Consider the following 20,589-nt stretch of genomic DNA (forward strand, 5'->3'; position numbering starts at 1 on the left):
TTTTTTTTGGTAAAACGCGGACTACGAATAGGATATAAGGGAAGGAGCGTTTCAGGAGAAGGAACGCGGATCTAGCGTAATTAACGTTAACGATGACGATATTACTTGTAGCTTTTTCTTGTCGGTGGTACCTTGCAAAAGTGTCGACACGCACTTGTTTATTCACATTTGTAAATACTATTTCTCGTTAGCATTAATATATCTAGCGGCTACTTAGCGATTTATACGTTTCAGTACTACTACGTCGGTAAGGAAATACGTCTCTCTTACGTTTATAGTTGTTTTCCTTTTTTTCTTTTTTTTATTGTATTATTTGTAAACGTGATCGAAAGAAAAAAAAATGTATCGTAACGAAAATCATTGTGTCTTTTCATTTCTTTTTTCTTTCTTTCTTTTTTTTTTTTTTTTTTTTTTTTTGAACACCAGCGACGCGTATCGCGCGCTAAATGAAAGCGTTACGGAACGCTAAAAGTAAAAGTATCAAAAGAAATCGCGAGTATGATAAACTATTCGATACGCGACATCTTCCGCGATTTTTTGCGCCCTGTGCATGAGATTGCGCAATGCTCGATACGCTTTGCAACTTCCACGTATAAATTAATTGACAGCCGAGATTTTCATTGTGCGCGTTGCTCGTACAATTTTGCTGTATCCTAACTTTCCCCGCTTTCAAAATTTTTAAATTTTTAATTTTTTGCAAATTTTCAATCAACTCGATTGCTATCGTTGCATAATAGTTATTGTTTGTCTTCCGTAGTTTTTTTTTTTTTATAATAAGGAACCTCGAGTTCTTGCAGAATTAAGTCTCATTGAGAACGGTCGAAGAAAAGATGATGAAACGCAATGCCTTTATTTGTTTTGTGTCATACAGCGTCGACTCATTGAGAGAGAAGGAATGAAGTTATTCGCGTATGTTTAGCATTATACTCGCAGACATGCAATCGCAAGCGAGCAAACACTAACGAGCCTGCTACTGACAGCAGGCTATTTTCTATTCGTGTGTTACAGTGGTTAGGCGCACGCGGAAGGCGCTTCCGTAAAAAAAAAAATTAGAAAAATAAGGAAGTCAGCGTCTCTCTGATGTGTTATTGCGTCACCACGAGATGTGTGTCGTTCAAATGCTACGTTTTCACTGATCTGCTCATAAATAGCACGCGTGCAATCTTTCTCGCTTGATCAAAGACAACGCTCGAAATGGGAATGAATCGATCGAAATCTAAAGGTGCAACAGACTGATGCAACAGTTATCGATTTAACGATCTGTCGATAATAGAAAACTATAAATTCTATTTCAACGGAAGACAAATTTATTTCTTTGCAAACGGTTTACGCAAAAAATTTGTTCTTTACGAATTTATGAGTTTCAAGTATAAAGAGCTAACTGTCGAATTCAGAGAGGAATCGAACAGCGATCGGGAAGCAGGATTTCAGTATAGAGCTACATATATTTCTTTATAAATAAATTCTGCGGTAAAAGTTGAATGCAACAACTTCGGTGAAAGCGATTGAAAACGAAAGGATCTGGTTAAAGTATTAAATGAAACCATGCCAAGTTATATATATATCATAAGCTTACAATACCATTTTTCAAAATATGCTTTGAAACACAACTGTGAAATTTGATTCAATAATTTATAAGACAAACTCTCGACACGCTGTAAGTGATAAATATTTCTTTCAGATTATCGAAGGAAATAAATATATATATTGAATTCAATTGCATATTTTTAAAGATTAGTTCAAATTATAATAAAAGGCTCGTAATCCTTAAATTAAAAAAAAATTATATAATAGCGCCACCTGTGTGTCATCACGTTCAGTAAGATAAATAATTTTCCTATTACTAGTAGCGCTGCTGCGGTGGGAAACTTGACTAAATCGGTACGGCAGAATGTGACACGAAAATGGTAAAAAAGCTATAGAATCCCTGATCAGTGTGTGACAAAAATTTATTGAACGTCACGTTTGTTCTGTACCTCGTTTATGTTTCTACTTTCACCCACAAAGTAATATCAATCTTTTTAAGACGGAAAATGTAGGTACACACGGATGTAAAGACATAAATATAATAATAAGCAAACGTAGTTAACCAGATATTTATTAATATCAATTTTGGTAGTGATGATGATAATTCAACGATTAAAATTATACTTTGTACAATACAAATTGATTAATGGAAATTTATTTATGCAATATTTGTCATTGATTTTAAAAATAAAAGTTGGACTTACCATTATAATTCCCTGTACACGTCGAATACGACGACTTGCAAGAAAGTACGATGAATTTCGCAAACCTGGTAACAAAAAGACAGTTTAAATGTGTAAAAGTGATGTAAATCTCTTATGATGTAAAAGATACAAATTTCTTTCTCTTTCTAACCTTAGAGCTACTCGATCGAATGACGAAACGTATCGAAACCGTGTAAAATTGACAAAGTGCTATATACACAAAACATTCACTTACTTCTGATTATACTGAATGTAATTCATTTACACACTTGCATCCTCTTTTAATCACTTAAAACACTAAATTATTTCACCGACATTCACGACGCGATTCGTACGTTGAAAATTCAAATGCGACTGTTGGAAGATGGCGGCGCGCGCAGACGAGTCATCTGAAACGTAGTGGCGCGAAAATTTGAAAACCCAGAAATGGTCGATTGTAAAATATCAACGATTATGGTCATTAATTTGTAACTTTTAATAGAAAATTTTGTTTACTTACGTGTAAAAGATAAAAAAAAGAAAAATAAAAGCGTTAATAGAATTAATTATTATTTTCATTGATTTGACATTCATAAAAATTTGTGCATATATAATTCAATAAATTCGAAATTTAGGATCTGAAATTTTTGGAAATTGACAAACATGTCAGGTTATATGTAAACAAAATGGAAATGTAATCTCCCTAATGTAATGATTATTAATATGTGTCATTTGTTAATGCCACGACACATTAAACATATTTATGTACGCACATCAACTCGCAATAAATCACTCGTTGTTCTTTCGACACCTACGATAACAGATAGAAAAAAAACGATGAATTGCAAACAGTGAAGAGATACAGAACTTTGTCACTCGACGTAGAACAAAGTAAAGACACATAGTGTCTCAAGTAATACTTCCCGTTCCATTTAAACACGACTCGGTTAGAAACGACGCTCGTTTCCTTCTTGATTGTCTGGCAGAGGTTTTAAAATGCTTGACATAACTCAGAGCTACAAGTGTTGTTGGCGTTAATATTTCCGTCGATCATACATCCGACGTGACGTTGGCAATCTTAAAGAGTTACTACCTATAGTATATCACAGTTAGAAAGGTATTCTGCAGTAATATATGAAGTATATCAAAGTAAGAAGAAAATTTAGTTTCATTGCATATACATGCAGCGGAATTTTGATTCGGATTGTTGAAAGATTATTTGAAAAATTAGATACACGTTATACATATTCTTTTTATAGAGTTGCTCAGTTTTCCTTCGAGGGATATATTTCAAGAAATCTAACTACTTTATTCATATACATGTTATAAACTTACGCATAAGACTTCATCCTGTTTTCACAGGATAAATATAGTTCACGTAGGAATGATCACAGTAGCACTAGTTTTTACGCCTACTGGTACAGTAATCTAGTCAAGGTATTCCATGTCATCAATGAGTCATTACCTATATGTATATACATACTTGATATTCTATTGCGAATGATAAAATATGCATCTAGGGTGAGAATTACTGAGAATATGTTGATACCGAGTATCAACGACGTTATATAATCGTAGAATAAAATGTAGAAAATAAAAAATCTTGGAAATCAACTGCATAGAATTTGAACTGCATTGGAATCGTAGTACATATTTCCAATATTGCGGGACATTAAAAACAGAATGCCATTGTTTAATTCTCGGAGTAAAAGTGTCAGGTGTTTTGCAGGTAATAACACAAGAATATACGATAATGAACGGCCTATGGATGCGTTACAATTAGCACGGTACCAGCTAACGTCTTCCGGAAAGTTGCAAACTGCACGTCCTTAGGTATCTCGGTTTAGATTCCTCTACTCCTGGAATTTAGTCCGTAGTGTAATTAACCCAATCAACGAAGTTTCGTAATGAGCACGATATTTTTACATAACGTCACGATGGCATTAACCCTGGTGTCGTCTGAAATTCCAAGTGATAAAAAGCAAAACAAAAAATGTAAGAAAAAGTTCTGACAAGCCTGTTCACTCATTTATCATTGCTTGAATTTTTGTAACTTGTAATGCTATGTTAAGGAACAAGTTTTACACATAGACTTTCTGACAATTTCCGTCTCGCACAATTTTTAGAGAATGCGGCTCGCGCGAAATTTAAACGACAAAAATCGAATCTTCGTGTTTTGAAACAGTCAGAAAGAGAGATCAAGGATTTCATAGGCACAGCAAGAAAGGATCTTAATATCTGCAGATAAAGTGAAACTGAACCGTCATTTCCTCCGCGAGCAATTAGACGAGTGTGCCAAACAAAGATGAGTGTGCCGGCGAGTGAAAATGGCATTGGCGAGAGTGAAAACCTCGGCTCGAGGACAATTGGATGCTGGACAATTAATATCGTTAAAGGTAATGTATTGCACGTTAATTTGCGTACACACGCGTGTGTCAGAATACGGCGAATACGAAGTTGAGCAACGCTCGACTGTCTTAAAAATTCCGCGTAACAATGACTCGGAACTACGAAGCCGGGGGGAAAATACAACGACGAGAGTGTAAGGTGCAGATATACAACCGATAGGTCCGCGACTCAAGGCGTATCAAGGTGGCGCATCAGAAAAGGAAAGAGACTTCTCTGTACGAAACATGGAGGAAATTGCATGATGTAATAATTGTCCTGTGGGAGTGTCTTCGAATAGAATTCGAATACCACAATACGAGTGTTGCACACTATGGGAACTATTGTTACAGATTTTACAGTCTACTACTGTTCTTGCCTGGCCGCCAACTCCCACGTGGCTTTCACTCGGGTGTCCCCGCGGCTCCAAAAGTTCCTCGCCTTTTATTCCCGGTGTCATCGCTGTCTTCCTCTTCTTCGTCTCCTCGCCCGCCACGAAACCGCTTCCCCCCTTTCTCGTCCACGCTTTACGCGCACTTTCATCGTGATCCATGCGAATCTTTCTTCCTCTCTTTCGAGGATTTCTTACTTTCTACGAAAATTTATACCACACGAATATTTGTATTCAGGGAAAAGATTCCTAGAGAAGAGATTTGTCATCGCTGATTTTGAAAAATGATTTCAGACAGAAAGCTGATGTGGCTGAAATATTGTTAATCACTGCTGGTAGGGGTTTTGCGAACGATGCGTCTTTAAAAGATGAACGATAGAGTTATGTGTGATGGACGTAATTGCGGCTGAAAATTTATAAGCTATTGTTGCACAGACGTTTGTGCGATTCATTATGTCAGATTTGCTGGCGCGAGATATTGAGCGTTAGCTTTACGAAAGGGAGAGAGAACTTGGCAGCCACGAAGAAAATAGAATTAAACTGTGCGACTAGTTATAAACTCCGTCTATAAGTTAATCGCAAGAAGAAAAGTGAAATGTATCAAAGTAATTACGAATTACGTCAAGAAATAGATTTTAAGGTCGTTAAGGCTTTATTTATAGTCCGACGTTCTTTCTAATTTTAAACGTCAATCTAAAATTAAATTTACAAATTTCTACTCGATTTGCTCTATTTCTATTTCTGTCCTATTCGAAAAAACATTTCGATAGAACGCAGTGAAATTAAAAGAACGAAATATTCTTCGCATAAATTAACAAAAAAATAATTTCTCTTGTACGATTAAAAAAAAAGAAGAACGAGTGGAAGGGACACCTTTAATCTCCAAATCAAAGAGAGCTAATAAGAGAGAGTGAGAGATCGAGCTGAAAGTTACGCAATTTCCAATTCCGGAGGCAAGAACGCTCAATTAGCTCGTGTTATTCAATATTACACCTTTTCGTAACGAGCGTTTAGGGGTCATCAAGGTTGAACGTGTCGCTAGAGAGCACTCGACGGTGGAAAGGGTGGTGGTTCCATACTGTGCCACTCTATATATAACGGCAGCCGGCACCCCACGCGATATTAAGAACGTTCACCGCATCTGCGGTAACATGGTTTCCAGTTACAAGGTACTTACTCCTCGAAACGCTCACGACTCGTCGATTGGTGTGGCAAACGTGTTCACCATCTATCCGACCTATCGGTCGATTAGATTAGTCACCGGCAAATTGCAATTGCAAAATAACTAATTGCAAAAGCAACGAAAATTTAATTGAAACACCGGGATGTATTTGTCATTCATTGTGCGTTCATTTTTCCGAAGACGAAGAGAAATGTGAACATCTCAGTGCGTCGTTTCGCTTCTTTCAGTGTACAGTTTTCGCCAGTTCGTCGCCAAAAGTGTTAACGTATATACCCGTAAACGTTTCAGTTTCACTTACGGGCGTAGTTGTAGTGAAAAGTGTTCTGTTTAGTGATTTTCTACCTTTTGTTAGTTCGACATTCCGATCTCACGATTTCATTTCACTTTATCCGCGCTTCCCGTCGAGTAGACGTCGTTATGTATTTCGCGCGTGCACGTCAAATGTTTTAATTAATTATTGATAATCGTCTTTAACTCGTCTCTCTCTCTCTCTCTGTCAATAGAAAACATCACCTGCCTCCGTTAACATGACGCCATGGTTGATGGCAATTTTTTGTCTGGCTACCGCAGGCTGCTCGAACGTCACGGATCAACAGACATCCGAGACACATCACGACCAACAGGTAGCGATCTTGAAACAGATCAGGAAAGTGAATGAAGACGGTTCTTACACGTACGGATACGAGGCGGGCGACGGATCTTTCAAGGTAAAATTAAATAGCCGTGTTGCGCGCCGTTCAATGCGAAAGGCACGTAATGGGCGTTGTGCGTTTTCTTGATACTTGTGCAAACGCAAGATTTATCGTACTGTACGTACATACGTAATACGTAACTTGGGAGATTTCTTGGAAGATTAGTAACGCAGAAAATAGAGTAGAAAACTTGACAATGCCAAGCTGCGCCATTTCATTATAGCTTCTGTACGATACTTTTTTTTTTTTTTTTTAAATATCAAAGCATGACAGAAAATATATGCGTACACAGTTTTTCATTCTTAGATTCGAAGCTTTCTCGATCCTTTGCTTTCTTGATAAATTTCCTTGCAATTTCTATTATATTTGCGGAGTATCTCCAAAAAAGAAAAAAAAAAAAAAAAAACGTTTCAATCAACGATAGCCTCCTGAACGCAAGAAATCATTGTCAGGTCGAGAGTCGCGACGTTCTAGGCAACATCAAGGGTACGTTCGGTTTCGTGGACGCGGACGGCGAAATAAAAAGGGTGTCGTACTCCTCCTCTAACGGGACAGGATTTAAAGCAACCACCGTGTCGCCATTGCAGGAGCACGTGTCCGTCGTGCAGAGCATTCCGCGCATGAATCGCACGACCACGACCAAGAAGCCGAACATCGTCTATCCTTCGTCCACCGAGTCGTACGCGAAATCATCGGTGGTGCAATCGATACCGCGAAACAGGAAGACAACGACCACCTCGACGACGACAACCACAACCACCACCGAACAACCGAAGACAATATTCGGTCATTACTTGAAGGGGACCGGGAAGAACAGGCCGCGTTTCGTGATCAATGGCCAACAGAGGCCGTTGGTGATAGAGGAGGAGGTCACAGAGGACGAGGACTCGCAGATAAATCGGCCGAGCACGGAGGACAAGACCGCCACGTACAGAAAGATCATTTTCGCCAAGCGACCGGTCGAGCAAACCCTTCGGCCGATCTCCGACGACTTCGTCGAGAAGGAGGACGACGAGAAAGTGGCGAGCGGGAATAATCTGCGAAGGCAGTTGCACGAGGAGACCACGAAGCCTAATCCGATCGTGGAGGGCAGCAGCGACGACCACTCGGACGTATACGGCGGTTCCTTATCCACGACTCGACCGCTGTTCACCACGACCACGCCGCCGAGGGTTCTGCAACGCGTCTCGCCGAATCGAGTCGAGAGGCCGAAAGTATACGTGAACCGGGAGAATCTCGCGCCGTCGTCGAGGTTCGAGAACGCGAACGACAACGGACGAGTTTTCGAAGCGGAGACGAAGACGCCTCCGGAGGAGCGTACCCAGCCGCAGCCGGTTCTGATTCGAGGGCCCGCGCGAGTGGTCGAAAATCGCGAGTATCTGCGACAGAGCACCGAGCCGATATTCGTTCGACAGCAACCGGAACAATTTCTGCGCGAACTGCCAGGCGGGAGAATCCTGGTCCCGTCTCAGCAGAGCATCGAGGATGATCCCGGTTACAGGCCAGTTTCGATCAACAGACTGTTGCTGCGTCCACTGCCGAATCAACAGCCCCTCTATTCCACGACCACGGACGCGAATATTCACTACCTGACGGAGAGTCCTCTGCCGGAGCAGGAGGAAGATCCGAGAGTCGCCATGGCGCAAGGATACATGCGGCCGAGACCGTTCCCGCGACCGGTGATCTTCCAGGAACCGGAACCGAGGCCCAGGCCTGTCTTGAGGCCCGTCGCACCGGCGATCACCCACGCGGTCGACGACAGAGAGTACCAAACGACTCCGGAGTATCCTTACCGAGGGAGCACCATCGCTTTGCCACCGGAACCGCCAAATCCGATCAATCCGCCTCTGAGCAGACGCGACTTTCAACTGCTTCTGAGAAGGTTGCTCGTCAGTCAGTACGGCGTTCAAGCTCTTTCTTACCCGAAAAGTTACCTGGAGGACGCGCTGTACGATCAACAGCCGTACCCCTCTTATCAGCCGGGCTATCAGCCCGGCTCACCGCGACCAGACATCGGCTACGATCAACAAATCCCGCTTCAGTACGGCGATCGTGTTCCTGTGAGGCGGCCCGTCTACGCCAGAGCTTTGAACCCCGTTTACCAACCTCAACAGTACGAAGATTACAGCGACGGTAGGTACACGAAGAGAGTCTACAGGCAAAAGTTCTACACGCAGGAGGTAGCCGACGACGGTGACGAAATATTGCCCGCTCCTATAAGAGAGGCCTTGCTGCTGAGGATGTTGCAGCTGGCGATCAACGCTGAACGGCCTCCCATGATGTCCACGCCGGTCGTGACCACCACGACGCCAGCTTCGAGGTACAGGAAGACCGGACCAGTGAGGAGCGTGCAGATAATCACCGACGAGGAGGAGGAAGAGAAAGAGGCGATGAAGAAGAAAATGTAAAACGGTCAGATTAAGGTCGGAGTTTGTTGAAACAAACAGGGGCGGTTCTTACCTTTCCTTCGCGCGAAAATCCGAGTGTTTCTGCCAAATTAATTTCCAAAATCGTCCGACGACAACGACAGAGGTGAGATCGAAGGACGTTCAAGACGGAATTTAGCTGAACGTTTCAATTGTAACACGCGAGATTATGGATTCAAATGGCTGAGAAATTAATAACTCCTAATTGGAATATTTCTAATTTATAGTTACCGCGGAAAGGCACCAAATGTCAAGAAAATATACCTTCGTAAGAAGCGCAAAGAACCTTTTTACGTCTGTAAGATTTAGACAATTTCAAAATACATGTACTATTTATTTTTCTGTTTAGTCACGACACGCTGTCATTTATTGATTTATTTATATACTTTTTGCAATACCACTTTGAACTATATATTAAGTACAGATTAACGTCTGTAGAACTTGCTACGTACTCGAGTTGTTCTCACAGTTCATATTCTCAGTATCGTTCGTATTTCCCATTGGAAATTTATATTTCACACTCGTACCATTGCAACAGATAGCACGATTCTTCGCCAGATTAACGCTAGGGCTACCAAAGTGGTGAAAATGATCAGTTTGTAATTTTTGTTACAGACGTGAAACAGTCAGAAACATATTTTTAAAGATGTAAACAATCTTCCGTAAAATATATGAATAGTAAAGTGTACAGGGTGGGCCAAAAATCACTTCCTACTGAAATAAATCCGCCATAATATTTTTAAAAAAGTTTCTGTTTACAAATTTTTAAAACGCAGCAAATAAATCATCGTTTGAACTTAAATTTAATTTAAAATTAATAAAATTAGTTTTTCCCCTATATTTTGATGTTTTATAGATGAGATTCTCCATTTCTTTTTTTTTTTTTTATCTTCAATGTTTCTGATAGAAATTTCACGCTCCAATCGTTGGTGGTTCTAGCGTTAATCTCCCTTTCGTCAAGTAAAAAAGTCGATAATTTCGATGCAACAGCGGTTGCAAACAGATTTTGATTGCAGTAGCTGCGAGGGAACCGGCTGGGAGAAAACCGCGGTTTCCTTTAACGAAGAGCTCCGCGTAGAAGAGCGTGAGAATAAAGGAAAAGCGATTCGACACAATCGTGGCGACACAGTTTTCACGGAACAGGCCGGCATCGTCAGCGAAACGGATCCGCTCTCGGGGAAGGGAAATGTCCCACGTGAATGTGTTCGTCCAACGATTTTCCGCACGACAACTTTCAACTATCTCGCAACGCTCGATTCCTCTTTTCTTTCTTCTTTCTTTTCTTGCCTTCGCGTCGAATCGTCTCGCTACTTTTTTTAGTCGCCGGTAATACAATTAAACGAACGTGTATATATATGGCCAGGCAGATACGGTGCAATCATGTTGATCTTGCATTTCACCCTGAATCTGCGTGTCACGTTGAATCGTAGAAATCGTCCAAAGACGAGCAGAAAGTGTTCCAGATTGAACTGCGTCGATGTGAATGTTTATTAGATACAAATTGCAAGACTTTGGAAGTTTATTAAACTTTGCTTTGCATCTGTTGCACCCGAATTATCGTCTACGATGCTCTTTCTGAATTTTGGTAAACAATCCTGTTGTAGCCTTCATTCGTAGAGTTTCACTTTTACTAGGTTTTTACTATCAGATTCGAAAACGATCGTAACGTCGAATCTGATAATAGTGAAATCACCCTCTGACAATATCATCCTTTAGCCTCCTATTTGTAAATAAAACGTTATACAAAACTAGTGTAATATACATACGGTGCGTATACCGAAATAAAACGAGCCGGATGGATAGATAGAATTGGTGTGAGAATTCATTTCATAAGCCGGCGTGCCAGGAAAGAATAATAACGTGCCTACCTGTTGGTAATTAGCATCGCCGGTTGCGACACTTTTCTGTCAGATACGAGAACCCGTATTCGTTGGTTAGACGGTCGCGTTGCCTGCACGATGGCCACAAGACGGGGGGCGTAGATCATGGGATTTTTGCACGTAGTTTCCACGCACTCTCTGTACACTGTTGCTTCTTGCCAAACCTCCGGATGGGGGACACGTTGCGGCTCCGAGAAAGTTTCGGCGCGTGGAGGACGTTCTCGCCTGGAAGCTGACAGAATGGTCCCTTGTCTCGCAGACGCTCTCAACATCTTAGCTGTGATGAATGACGAAATACTCGTCGTAAAGAAATGGCAATTTTTTTTTTTTTTGTATAACGACGAGTATACTTGTCGTTCGTCGTACAGCTAAGAGGCTGAGAATGTCTCCGAGAAGGGACCATTCCATCAGTTTCCAAAGAAGTAATTACAATTTGTCACTTGAATTAAAATTTTAATAAAAATAATACATATTTGAAAATTTTAGACATTTATGAGAATATTCTGAGACCAGACTTGACACCTCTAAATATTTTCTTGCTAAAATTGATTAGATAAACAATAAAATTATTGATTTTTTTAAAAAAAGACTAGTGTCTTTTCCTTATGATTGAATTTCACAGTAGCTGTACATACTCTGTGTTTGATGAGTGTAGTTGTCATCGTAGCGACACACTCTTTTAAAAGTGGTACCACAGGCTAAGGTACCATTTTTTTCTTTTTTTTTTTTTTTCTTTCAGAAAGAAAAAAGTGTACCGAAGAAAGAGGTTTGTCACTCGAACGCTCTCGACTTTCGATTTTCGCGAACGTTCGACAAATATCGGTAAAGTAAAATCGTCAGACAATTTCAATAACGGGATATTTATTAAGAACTGGAGCGGAAACATGTAGTTTAGTAGCAATAGAGGAAAGAATTCTTTTTTCCCTTTTTTTTTTTTTTTTTCACGTAATCGCGAGCAATCTTTCGATTTTTCCGCGGGCACCGGATGCACACACCGTGAAAGGTTGTCGTTAAGAGAGACAGAGCTGTTCGCCAACTGGACGCTCACGCTTCGCAAGCTGCGACTTCCGGTATCCTGTGAACAGTATCCAGTAGCGTGTGTACGATTTAACACGGATCATGTAGAAGCAAATTGTATCTCGGGAACCGTCTAATTAAACCGACCGTTCTTTTCATCGACTTTCCTCTTCGCTGGTGATGGAAAGTTATAACGGGGAGGTTTATGTTTCATTGTCTTGTGCATGTACGTACGTACGATACACAAACGTGTGCACGATCAGCGAAGGAACACGAGACGAAGAGGAAGAAAGGAGAATTCGCAGAGATCAGATACAATCTTGATAAGTTCTCTCGGGTTCAGCTAACAATCGTGTAGTAAAATATCGAGAGAGAGAGAGAGAGAGAGAGAGAGAGAGAGAGAGAGAGAGAGAGAAAGAGAGAGTGTGTATGTGCGAAGGATTTTACTTTTGACGCCTTACGCAAGCGTACTGAAACTTATTATTACGATAATATGGAAACGAATTTGCAGAAATGAAAAGTCAAATTTAACAATCTTTTCTTTAACTTTTCATTTTTTTTTTTTTTTTTGTTTTATTAGATTTATGTATTAATTCAAATTCGTCTTTCTAAAATTTTACTGAAACCGTACGTTTTTACTGAAAATTTTATTGTTAATGAATAATGTTCATAAAATCGAGCAATTCATTTTTTTTTCTTTTTACCAGAAAATTCAGCTTGCTAGTATTGTTGTTAACGAGAATAAATCGAAATCTCTGGATTTTCGATTCGCTAGGAATTTTACTGCTAATATATGTGAGGCTCGTAGGATCAAGCAGGATCGACAATTTAGATGTAAGAATGAAAATACAAGGACGAATAGCAATGACTACGAAGTTAAACAGTAGAATAATTTACAATTAAAATTCGCAAATTGTTTATTAATCGATAACTTTGGGTAATTTAAAAAGTTTACGTTCTACGTATATACAGACCTTAAAATTACCATATACATATATATTTATTTCTTAACATTATGTACAAATTTCAACGCAACAAGAATCCTAAAAAAAAAAAAACCAGCGAAGAACAAATGCTAAAGAATACTGAATAAATATCAAATCCTCGGTGAATGAAGCATCCGTCGTTGGAGAATCGAAAAACAAGGTAAAATTAATTCGTTTAACGAGTTAACTGGACGACTGCGAAACTTTCGAGTCGACCGAGGCAGAGCTAGGCACGTTTTTCGCGCTTTCGGCGTCCTCCTCGAACGGATTGAAAGGCTCGGTTTGCACGCCGACGTCCTCGTAATCGAGTTCCAGGGCGTCTTGCTCGTAAATTGCGTCGTGACTTCGCGGTCGAGCCACGGAAGGAATCCACGGCTGCGGCACGCCTTTTCCAAGCGCCAAGAAAACCGCGGCGGTCGTTAGCAAAACGACGGAAGCAACGCCGAACACCAGCCGCCACGAGCCAGCGATCTGAAACGGCAGATATTTTCCAATTAATTGCGGCGAATTTGCAATATGTATACCGTTAAACTGAAAGAAAGTGATGTGCAACAGCGCTGTAATTAACGTCTATTCCGCAAGTGACACTCGGCAAGTCATACAAAAAGAAGACGAGGAAGTTCAGAATTCAAAGTTCGCAAAGAACTTGTGCGGTTTTCACGAGCATGAAATGCTTCGCGTTAGCGATGTACCTCTTACTGTTTGCTCACGAAAGGATACTGAAAAATAAAATATACGGCGAAGAGCACAATCGTATCAACTAGAATCATTTAAACTGATATATCTTTGAAAACTGAAAAAAGAAAAAGAAATAACATATTAAAGAGCGAAGCTTCTATTTTGATAGTCGTGAGTATGTTTCTTTTCAAGATGATTTTACGTCACGAGGGCACATTTTTCTTGAGAATTCAAACGAAGTTATATCAGTTATTTAAATTGTCGACAATTTTTCATTATTATTGGTACGGTTGTGCTCTTCATTGTACAGAGCAGAGCTTTCCTCCTGTGATTATATTTTATTTTCACACTATTTTTTACTTAGTAAGCAGAGAGTAGAAAGTAAGAAAAAAAAAAAAAAAAAAAAGAAAAGAGAAGAAATGGAACTCACAGAACCGTGAAGAGCCTGAGTGACAAAGTAATTAGCAGCCAAGAGGCCCGCTGCGCCTAGAGTCGAGCATAGTGCGCAGGCAGCGGCCGCACAGGCCGGAGATTCGACAGGTGCAAGGTCTGCTATAGCCGCTAGAGCACCGGCTGGTGCGGTTCCTGACACGAGTAGAGCAGCAATGCCCAGCCAAGCTGCTCCTAACGCCTGGCAACCGGCGTAACCAGCGACGAAAAGTAGCGCAGCGGGGATGAAGTGAGCTGCGATCGAACCGCAAAAGCCAAAGAATTACTCTATCGATGGATTTTCCCTCTCGATGAATCGAGGAACGTAATTCGATAGAATTAAAAGAGCTTTCTTTCTCTAATGGAATTACATACCAGTGTACACGACCAACTTTCTAGCCGTGGTCGTCGAAACTATTTTTGACTCGCGAACGTGATCCACGAGGAGACCACACGTTAACGCGGCCATGAAATGGCCAATGTGCGGTAACGTCGTTAAAACAGAATCCTGGAACAGAAGGTGAAAGTCGATTAAAAGTTTCCAAAAGTTCAATTCCCACTGCTTGAACAATTTGCCCGGAAATTGATGACGATTTCATTCGTGTTTCCTTCTTGCGAAATCGAATACTCACATTAGCCGTTGAAAATCCGTAAATGAGTTTTAGATATTTTGTCATACCAAGAGCAAGCGTCGCATCGCCCCATTGGTTTCCCATGGTTGCTACAGCAGACGCCCAAACAGGAACCGATCGCAGTAACTTTCCCCATGGAATCACGGCAGCCTGTTTCATTTATTACATTTCTCAGCTCATTACTCGACTTAATCACGATCCAATGTACGTTCAAAAATGTCAGAGTGAAGCTGAAGAATAAAGCTAAAGAATATAGCTGTTTAGCAAGTTCTCGTAAAACTAACGACGTGATTTGTTCAACATTTAGCACGGAAATAATTAACTATACATGACGTCTCATTAATCTTTTAAAAACAATAGTATTGCGACACATTGTAAGAATGTCGCATAATTCATAGAACATTAGCCTTTCCCTGTTACGACTCGTGTCGTAATAATGACCTGAATTAAGGATTGCCAAAATTACCGGATGCGCATCTTTTGAAAAATAAGAGAAGAAACGATCTTACATTTGTGTCGTGCTGGTAGGATTTTGGCGTGTCTTTGACAAATCGGCCGAAAGCGAAGTACCAACAGAGTGCGATGCAAACGAGACCGTAGCAGAGCGAATCCCGACCGAAACTTCGAACGACAGCCGTGCCTAGCCATCCCGTGAGGCAGTACCCAACGCTGACAGCTTTCAAACATCACAAAATTGCCATCGTTTAGTATAAATGTTACGATGCTCTGATCTACTTAAATCGTGCGATAGTAACACTATCAAAATTTACCAGCGTAACAACTGAAGTACCAACTTCTGTGAGTGCTCTTAAACCAGGTCATGGCGAGCATGTGAGCAGCGGGCATAGTCGCGCCCTGTAATGAAACGACGTAATCATTTCCGTACGTGTGAAATAATAATGTTAATAATAATAATAATAACAATCTCGGTGAATACTTACCGTGCATAATCCCTGAAAGAGGCGAAGCGCTACGTGAGACGGACCTCTCCATGCAGCTGGTACCAACAAAGATGCCAAACAAGCACTGAGAACCGCTCGCGAAAACACCACGGATGGACCCGATCTTCCCCATACTAGACATCCTCCTAAAATCGGCCCGGCCACTTGGCCCCATAGAAACGCCTCTCTCATTATGGATTCTGCACGCTCTTCCGGTGGCAACTAAAAACATTACGACTCGTTGTTATTAAACGATACGAAGAGTGAATGTTGACTGATGAAAACGATGGAACGGATGAGTTTTACCTCCATCAGTATAACTTCAAAGTCTTCGGTACGATTACGACTACTGACGTTGACCAGCATTTCGCAGTGCCACGACGTGTCGATGATGGCATGATTGTCCTTTTGATTGGCAAGCAATGCGACCGAAGAGCTCACTTCCACTGCACCGCAAAGTGCAAATCCCACTGCGACGAGCGCAGCAACGACGTGTCGCGCTCGTACAGCCGCTAATTAATAACAGAATTATTAAGTAACAATATTCGTAGACAGATGTTAAAAATTTGACTTGCAACGACGTGTCGCGCTCGTACAGCCGCTAATTAATAACAGAATTATTAAGTAACAATAATCGGAGACAGATGTTAAAGACGTAAAAATTTGACTTGCAAAAAGATCAGAGACATTTATTTCTGCTACATCGAGTACAGATCGTGTTTAATTTGTAGCTTTAAATTCATTTGGCCTCTTTGTTATCAGGCGATAGCGAGCAAGCAATTGTTATGTGCATTGTAAGCATACGTACATACATTATCGGCGATACTACACGTCGCCTGTAATAAAATACTGTTTGACATTGATAAGTTGATTAAACAGTCGTTTTTGCAATCTCTACCTTCAATTCTCAAGAGTTAGGGAAATATCTTTTTAATTATTTATGTATATCACGACATATGGATATGAATTTACTAATACTGATCAAGTTTGTTCTATTCCCGATGCATAAAAAGATGAGACATAATATTGTAAATATTAATATATACATAGTGTGTTTGTCTAATAATCGACATTTTAAATCTATTGTGTCGTGTCGTGTGTGTAAACGAACCTCGAACTTCTTTCGCGGCTTGTTTTATTTGAACACTGCTCTGTTTCACCAACTGCACGCTACCTCTTTTGACGAAGTCTTCCATTTCACAAAACTCGAGAAGATGTAAATCAACGAGCGCATATATACTCTTATCATTCTTGTCTATTGTTATAGTTGGATTCTACCGCCTATTATCTTTTCCCTATCCCCTCGGTGCAGTGTAACCTCGACTTTGATTTTCTTCGAACGTAGCATAATTAAAATAACAATTTGGCGATAAGGAAATTTTTATTCATCTTCTATCTATATATACTCGTTACACGACGAGTACATGTTTGTTTTCATGTAACGATGACAGGTAGCATAGACCATTCCGATTGATAATCTATCGTGGTATTTATTCCATCGTCTGTGATACGCTTTTAATCGGACAAATGATAAGCGACAAAAGATCAATCCGTAGATTGAAGGATACAGTGTTTACATTGATTTCATTATTTGCTTACAGTTTGATTAAATGTTTGTATTTACTATCAACCTTTTTATTTTTTACTTTAACGTCTGAAGTGGATTTTCAATTTATTTTTCGCACAAATAAAAAAATAACTTTCACAGCGAATGAGAAAAGGATATTTTCAAGCAATGAAACATTTTTGGTATTTCTGTGATAAAAACCTAAGTAAAATTTCAGATCATATTTACCCGATAACGAATACATCCGTCGTTTAATTAGACGATAATTTGTTAAAATAGCTTGATATTTATCAAAGCTTGGAATCATCGTTCGAGTATCCGCGTGAAAGAAGAATTTTCCCATACCTTTCATTTCCAGCGCCGCATGTCTCAACTGAACGCTTCCACGTTTAAGACGAACGAGCGCTGCCATATTTATCACTCGTATCGACCAACAATTCGAGTTTTCATTACGCTACACAAACTTAAATGGTACGAACTTAAACACATTTTATGGTGGAGCACTGGCACCTCTCAGCACGGTGATACGGGGTCAATCGGATCGTCACGAGTTGCACGAACTACACTGGTCATCTAGGAGTACGAGTGAATGAACATCTCTGTTAACGAGACTTGATATAATAAGTACCTATGCCAGGGCAGCCTTGAAGCACCGTTTCAGGCCTGCCTCGTGATATTTTCTCAACTGTACTGCCAAACCGTATCACGCCTGGATTTCATACGTGATAACAGGTTGATTCCAAACACCGAGCTTTCGTTCGCCTTGTCAGTATCCAGTCAAATATTACATAACGCTGAAATTTTTGATTGTTTTGTTTATGATAACGTATCTAAAAATGACTCTGAATTGTTGCAATTTAACGATTCATGAAATTGAGAAAAGTAGCTCTATATTTGTGAAAACTGAATAATTTCAGTATATGTACAATTTTTCATTTTGCATATAGCAATTTTATCATAATTTTCATTCCTAGAAGGAGAGATTTCGTAACCTATCGTGTTTAATGTTGTTAAATAAGATACCTCATTCATGTAAACAATTATTCGCGATAAGAAGTTCGATAGAACTATATGATTCTTTCAAAAATAATCTAAAGATTATCAAGCCGCTGATTGTTATAATATAAAAATTATTTTTGCTAATATCAGCAAAGTTCATATACATCGATCACATTCGTAAATTGCTGGATGATTTAAGTTTTCAAACATTAATTAATATTTCTAGTGTTATATTCGTAATAATTAAATCATTAATAGGTTTGTATAATACTTTCGTATGTCGTTTAAAATTATACAATGCAAGTGTGCACGATACAAGTGTTTGTACGACCGCGTTTTTACGCGCGCTTCTGATCGTGATTGTTCGGGCATTTTCGGACGATTCCGACGACAGCGCCAACGTTCATAACCAGTCGTTTTCGGGAGAATTCAACGAATCGTCGCGTCGGTTCAATGTCAGTTAAATTCGCGTTCTTGTGTCGTTTTACTGTGACAAAATCATTGAAAATGTGACGAGACGAACGTGTCTTATTAGGATACATCGATTTTCCTGCCCTCTCTCTTATCATATTGTCCTTTAAGTCTTCAATTCAAGTTTGGTAACATTTTAGGTATTGGGTTAAAATACGTTGAAATTAGAAAGGATTAAAAGCACAGTTCTACTTAAAATTACAGTCTCAATTAACTGTTTGTTATTTATTTAATCTCTATACAATTCCATATTTCATACTGCAATGATTATTTATAATTTCATAATTACATTTCAATTTCAATCACCATTAACATTGCAGCACAACGACCCCGTCTGTGCTCACTCTATACTAGGTCGATAATGTCGCATGCGATATCAAAATAATGACAATAGTTTTCACATTCCAACTTTACAACTTTTATTAGTCTTGACATAGCATCCAATATACTTTTCATCTCTTAAAAATACATTTCGTTTCTGCCAAATTGAAATTTACTTTTTCAACGCTTGAAGGGTAAACACCGTCGCGACTTCCTTACCGACCACCAGTCAAACGACAGCGGAACAAATGCCGAGTGCCAGGCAAAGGACCCCCTTCAGGCCCCCACTGGATCTTTTGCCAGGGCCCAAAAGGTTGCGCGTCAGGTGGTCTTTTTCCCTCTTGTTTCCTCTCTCCCACCATTCACCGAGAAACATCGTAGCGTACCACCTGCAAGGCGATTGGTCAGTTCAGAGACAGGTCAAACGGCAGCGTATCGGTTAGTGTCTCTGTCACGTTCGTCTCCTAGTTTCGGAGCGTAGCGGTGATCGTCGAATCGCGTCCCGAATTTATCTGAGCCGAGGAGGCCTTGCGACGAGCCACGTGAACGAACGTGAACGTGAAACGCGCGCGGTTACGCGTCTTTGAACGGCGTGTGCGATCGACGGGGACTGGCGACCGAGGGGAACGGCGAAATTCCTGCGTGCTTTTAGCCGCGAGCTTTTCAAACGGTGAGGATTATGCGCCGCGGTGACGCGAGTGTACCGGAGTGTTTTGACACGAGCGTGGTGCGATGATCTCGGCGAAAGGATCGCGCATCGATGAATGAAGAGGACACTGTAACGTACGGGGAATAACGACGCGGGAACGACGAACATCGAGGTGAGTGTTGGCCCACTGTTTTTCTACCAGTTCGTGCCATCGAGTTTGAGGTTAGGTCGCGCGGGGCTCTGTCGAGTCTCTCCCTCGAGCAGACATTCCCCTATGGTGGTCCGGAGTGCGCCGCGCGTTTGCTCGCGAACAATACCGTCGTCCGAAGGGTTCAGGCATCCGGGTCCTCTCGAGCCCAGGCCTAAAAAAAAGCCTCCTTTTCACTCCTAAACGATGCGTGCCGGCGCATACGTCTCTCCTTCTCCTCGAGCTCCCCCCTTTCTAAGTAGTATGCGAGCCTCCTCGGGGTCCTGCTGCGATTCGACTATACATATAGTCCTCGTCCTCTGCAACAGGTAGCGATGGACCAGCCTCACACGCTGGTTTCCTTCGTCTCTGTTATCGTAGTGGCATCACATCACGTTTCTTCGTTCTGATAACTACGCGTGAAATTTTTCCGGAGTAATGAAATTTTTCTCTCCAACGCTTCATCTCCTATCGAACGTTTCTTTCTTTTTTCTTTTTTTTTTTTTTTTTTTTTTTTTTTTTTTTTTTTTTTCTTTTTTTTTTTT

At 40.5% G+C, this 20,589-nt stretch overlaps 3 protein-coding genes across 7 annotated transcripts in view; 2 read left to right on the top strand and 1 right to left on the bottom strand.

Moving 5' to 3' along the window:
- Positions 1-345, top strand: part of LOC122532185 (putative mediator of RNA polymerase II transcription subunit 12) — a 27,288-nt gene extending 26,943 nt beyond the window's left edge. For both annotated transcript variants that reach the window (XM_043660732.1, XM_043660733.1), the window contains one exon: positions 1-345. This exon is cut by the window's left edge. The gene's annotated coding sequence lies outside the window, so the exon portion shown is untranslated.
- Positions 346-6,065: 5,720 nt separating this feature from the next.
- On the top strand, positions 6,066-9,642 carry LOC122532190. 2 transcript variants are annotated; one of them, XM_043660741.1, is made up of 3 exons: positions 6,066-6,155; positions 6,673-6,876; positions 7,314-9,642. In XM_043660741.1, the coding sequence occupies exons 1-3, from the start codon at positions 6,138-6,140 to the stop codon at positions 9,267-9,269; spliced, it is 2,178 nt and encodes a 725-aa protein (XP_043516676.1). In that variant the 5' UTR covers positions 6,066-6,137; the 3' UTR covers positions 9,270-9,642. The 2 variants fall into 2 exon arrangements, with proteins under 2 accessions (XP_043516676.1, XP_043516677.1); XM_043660742.1 differs by having other exon boundaries at positions 7,449-9,642.
- A 3,441-nt stretch (positions 9,643-13,083) lies between these two features.
- LOC122532186 (sialin-like) lies at positions 13,084-18,116 on the bottom strand. Of its 3 annotated transcripts, XM_043660737.1 has the most exons (10): positions 18,046-18,064; positions 17,763-17,990; positions 16,157-16,362; positions 15,851-16,072; positions 15,680-15,764; positions 15,419-15,585; positions 14,910-15,059; positions 14,653-14,785; positions 14,279-14,532; positions 13,084-13,641 (listed from the first exon to the last, which is right to left on the bottom strand). In XM_043660737.1, exons 2-10 carry the CDS (start codon positions 17,827-17,829, stop codon positions 13,354-13,356), a joined length of 1,572 nt encoding a protein of 523 aa, XP_043516672.1. In that variant the 5' UTR covers positions 17,830-17,990; positions 18,046-18,064; the 3' UTR covers positions 13,084-13,353. The 3 variants fall into 3 exon arrangements, with proteins under 3 accessions (XP_043516672.1, XP_043516671.1, XP_043516670.1); XM_043660736.1 differs by having other exon boundaries at positions 17,763-18,116; XM_043660735.1 differs by lacking the exons at positions 17,763-17,990; positions 18,046-18,064 and adding an exon at positions 16,962-17,163.
- Positions 18,117-20,589: the final 2,473 nt, after the last annotated feature.

The sequence above is a fragment of the Frieseomelitta varia genome, unplaced genomic scaffold, assembly GCF_011392965.1.
Source record: "Frieseomelitta varia isolate USP_RPSP 00005682 unplaced genomic scaffold, Fvar_1.2 scaffold_441, whole genome shotgun sequence".
NCBI lineage: Eukaryota > Metazoa > Arthropoda > Insecta > Hymenoptera > Apidae > Frieseomelitta > Frieseomelitta varia.

Excerpts from the sequence above, each read along its gene's own strand:
- LOC122532190 (XM_043660741.1), top strand. Across the intron at positions 6,877-7,313 it reads CGGGCGACGGATCTTTCAAG|GTCGAGAGTCGCGACGTTCT; the intron begins GTAAAATTAAAT and ends AATCATTGTCAG.
- LOC122532186 (XM_043660735.1), bottom strand. The coding sequence starts at position 17,046 with ATGGAAGACTTCGTCAAAAGAGGTAGCGTGCAGTTGGTGAAACAGAGC. Across the intron at positions 15,586-15,679 it reads GTACTTCAGTTGTTACGCTG|CTGTCAGCGTTGGGTACTGC; the intron begins GTAAATTTTGAT and ends GATGTTTGAAAG. Across the intron at positions 14,786-14,909 it reads ACGGATTTTCAACGGCTAAT|GATTCTGTTTTAACGACGTT; the intron begins GTGAGTATTCGA and ends CTTCTGTTCCAG.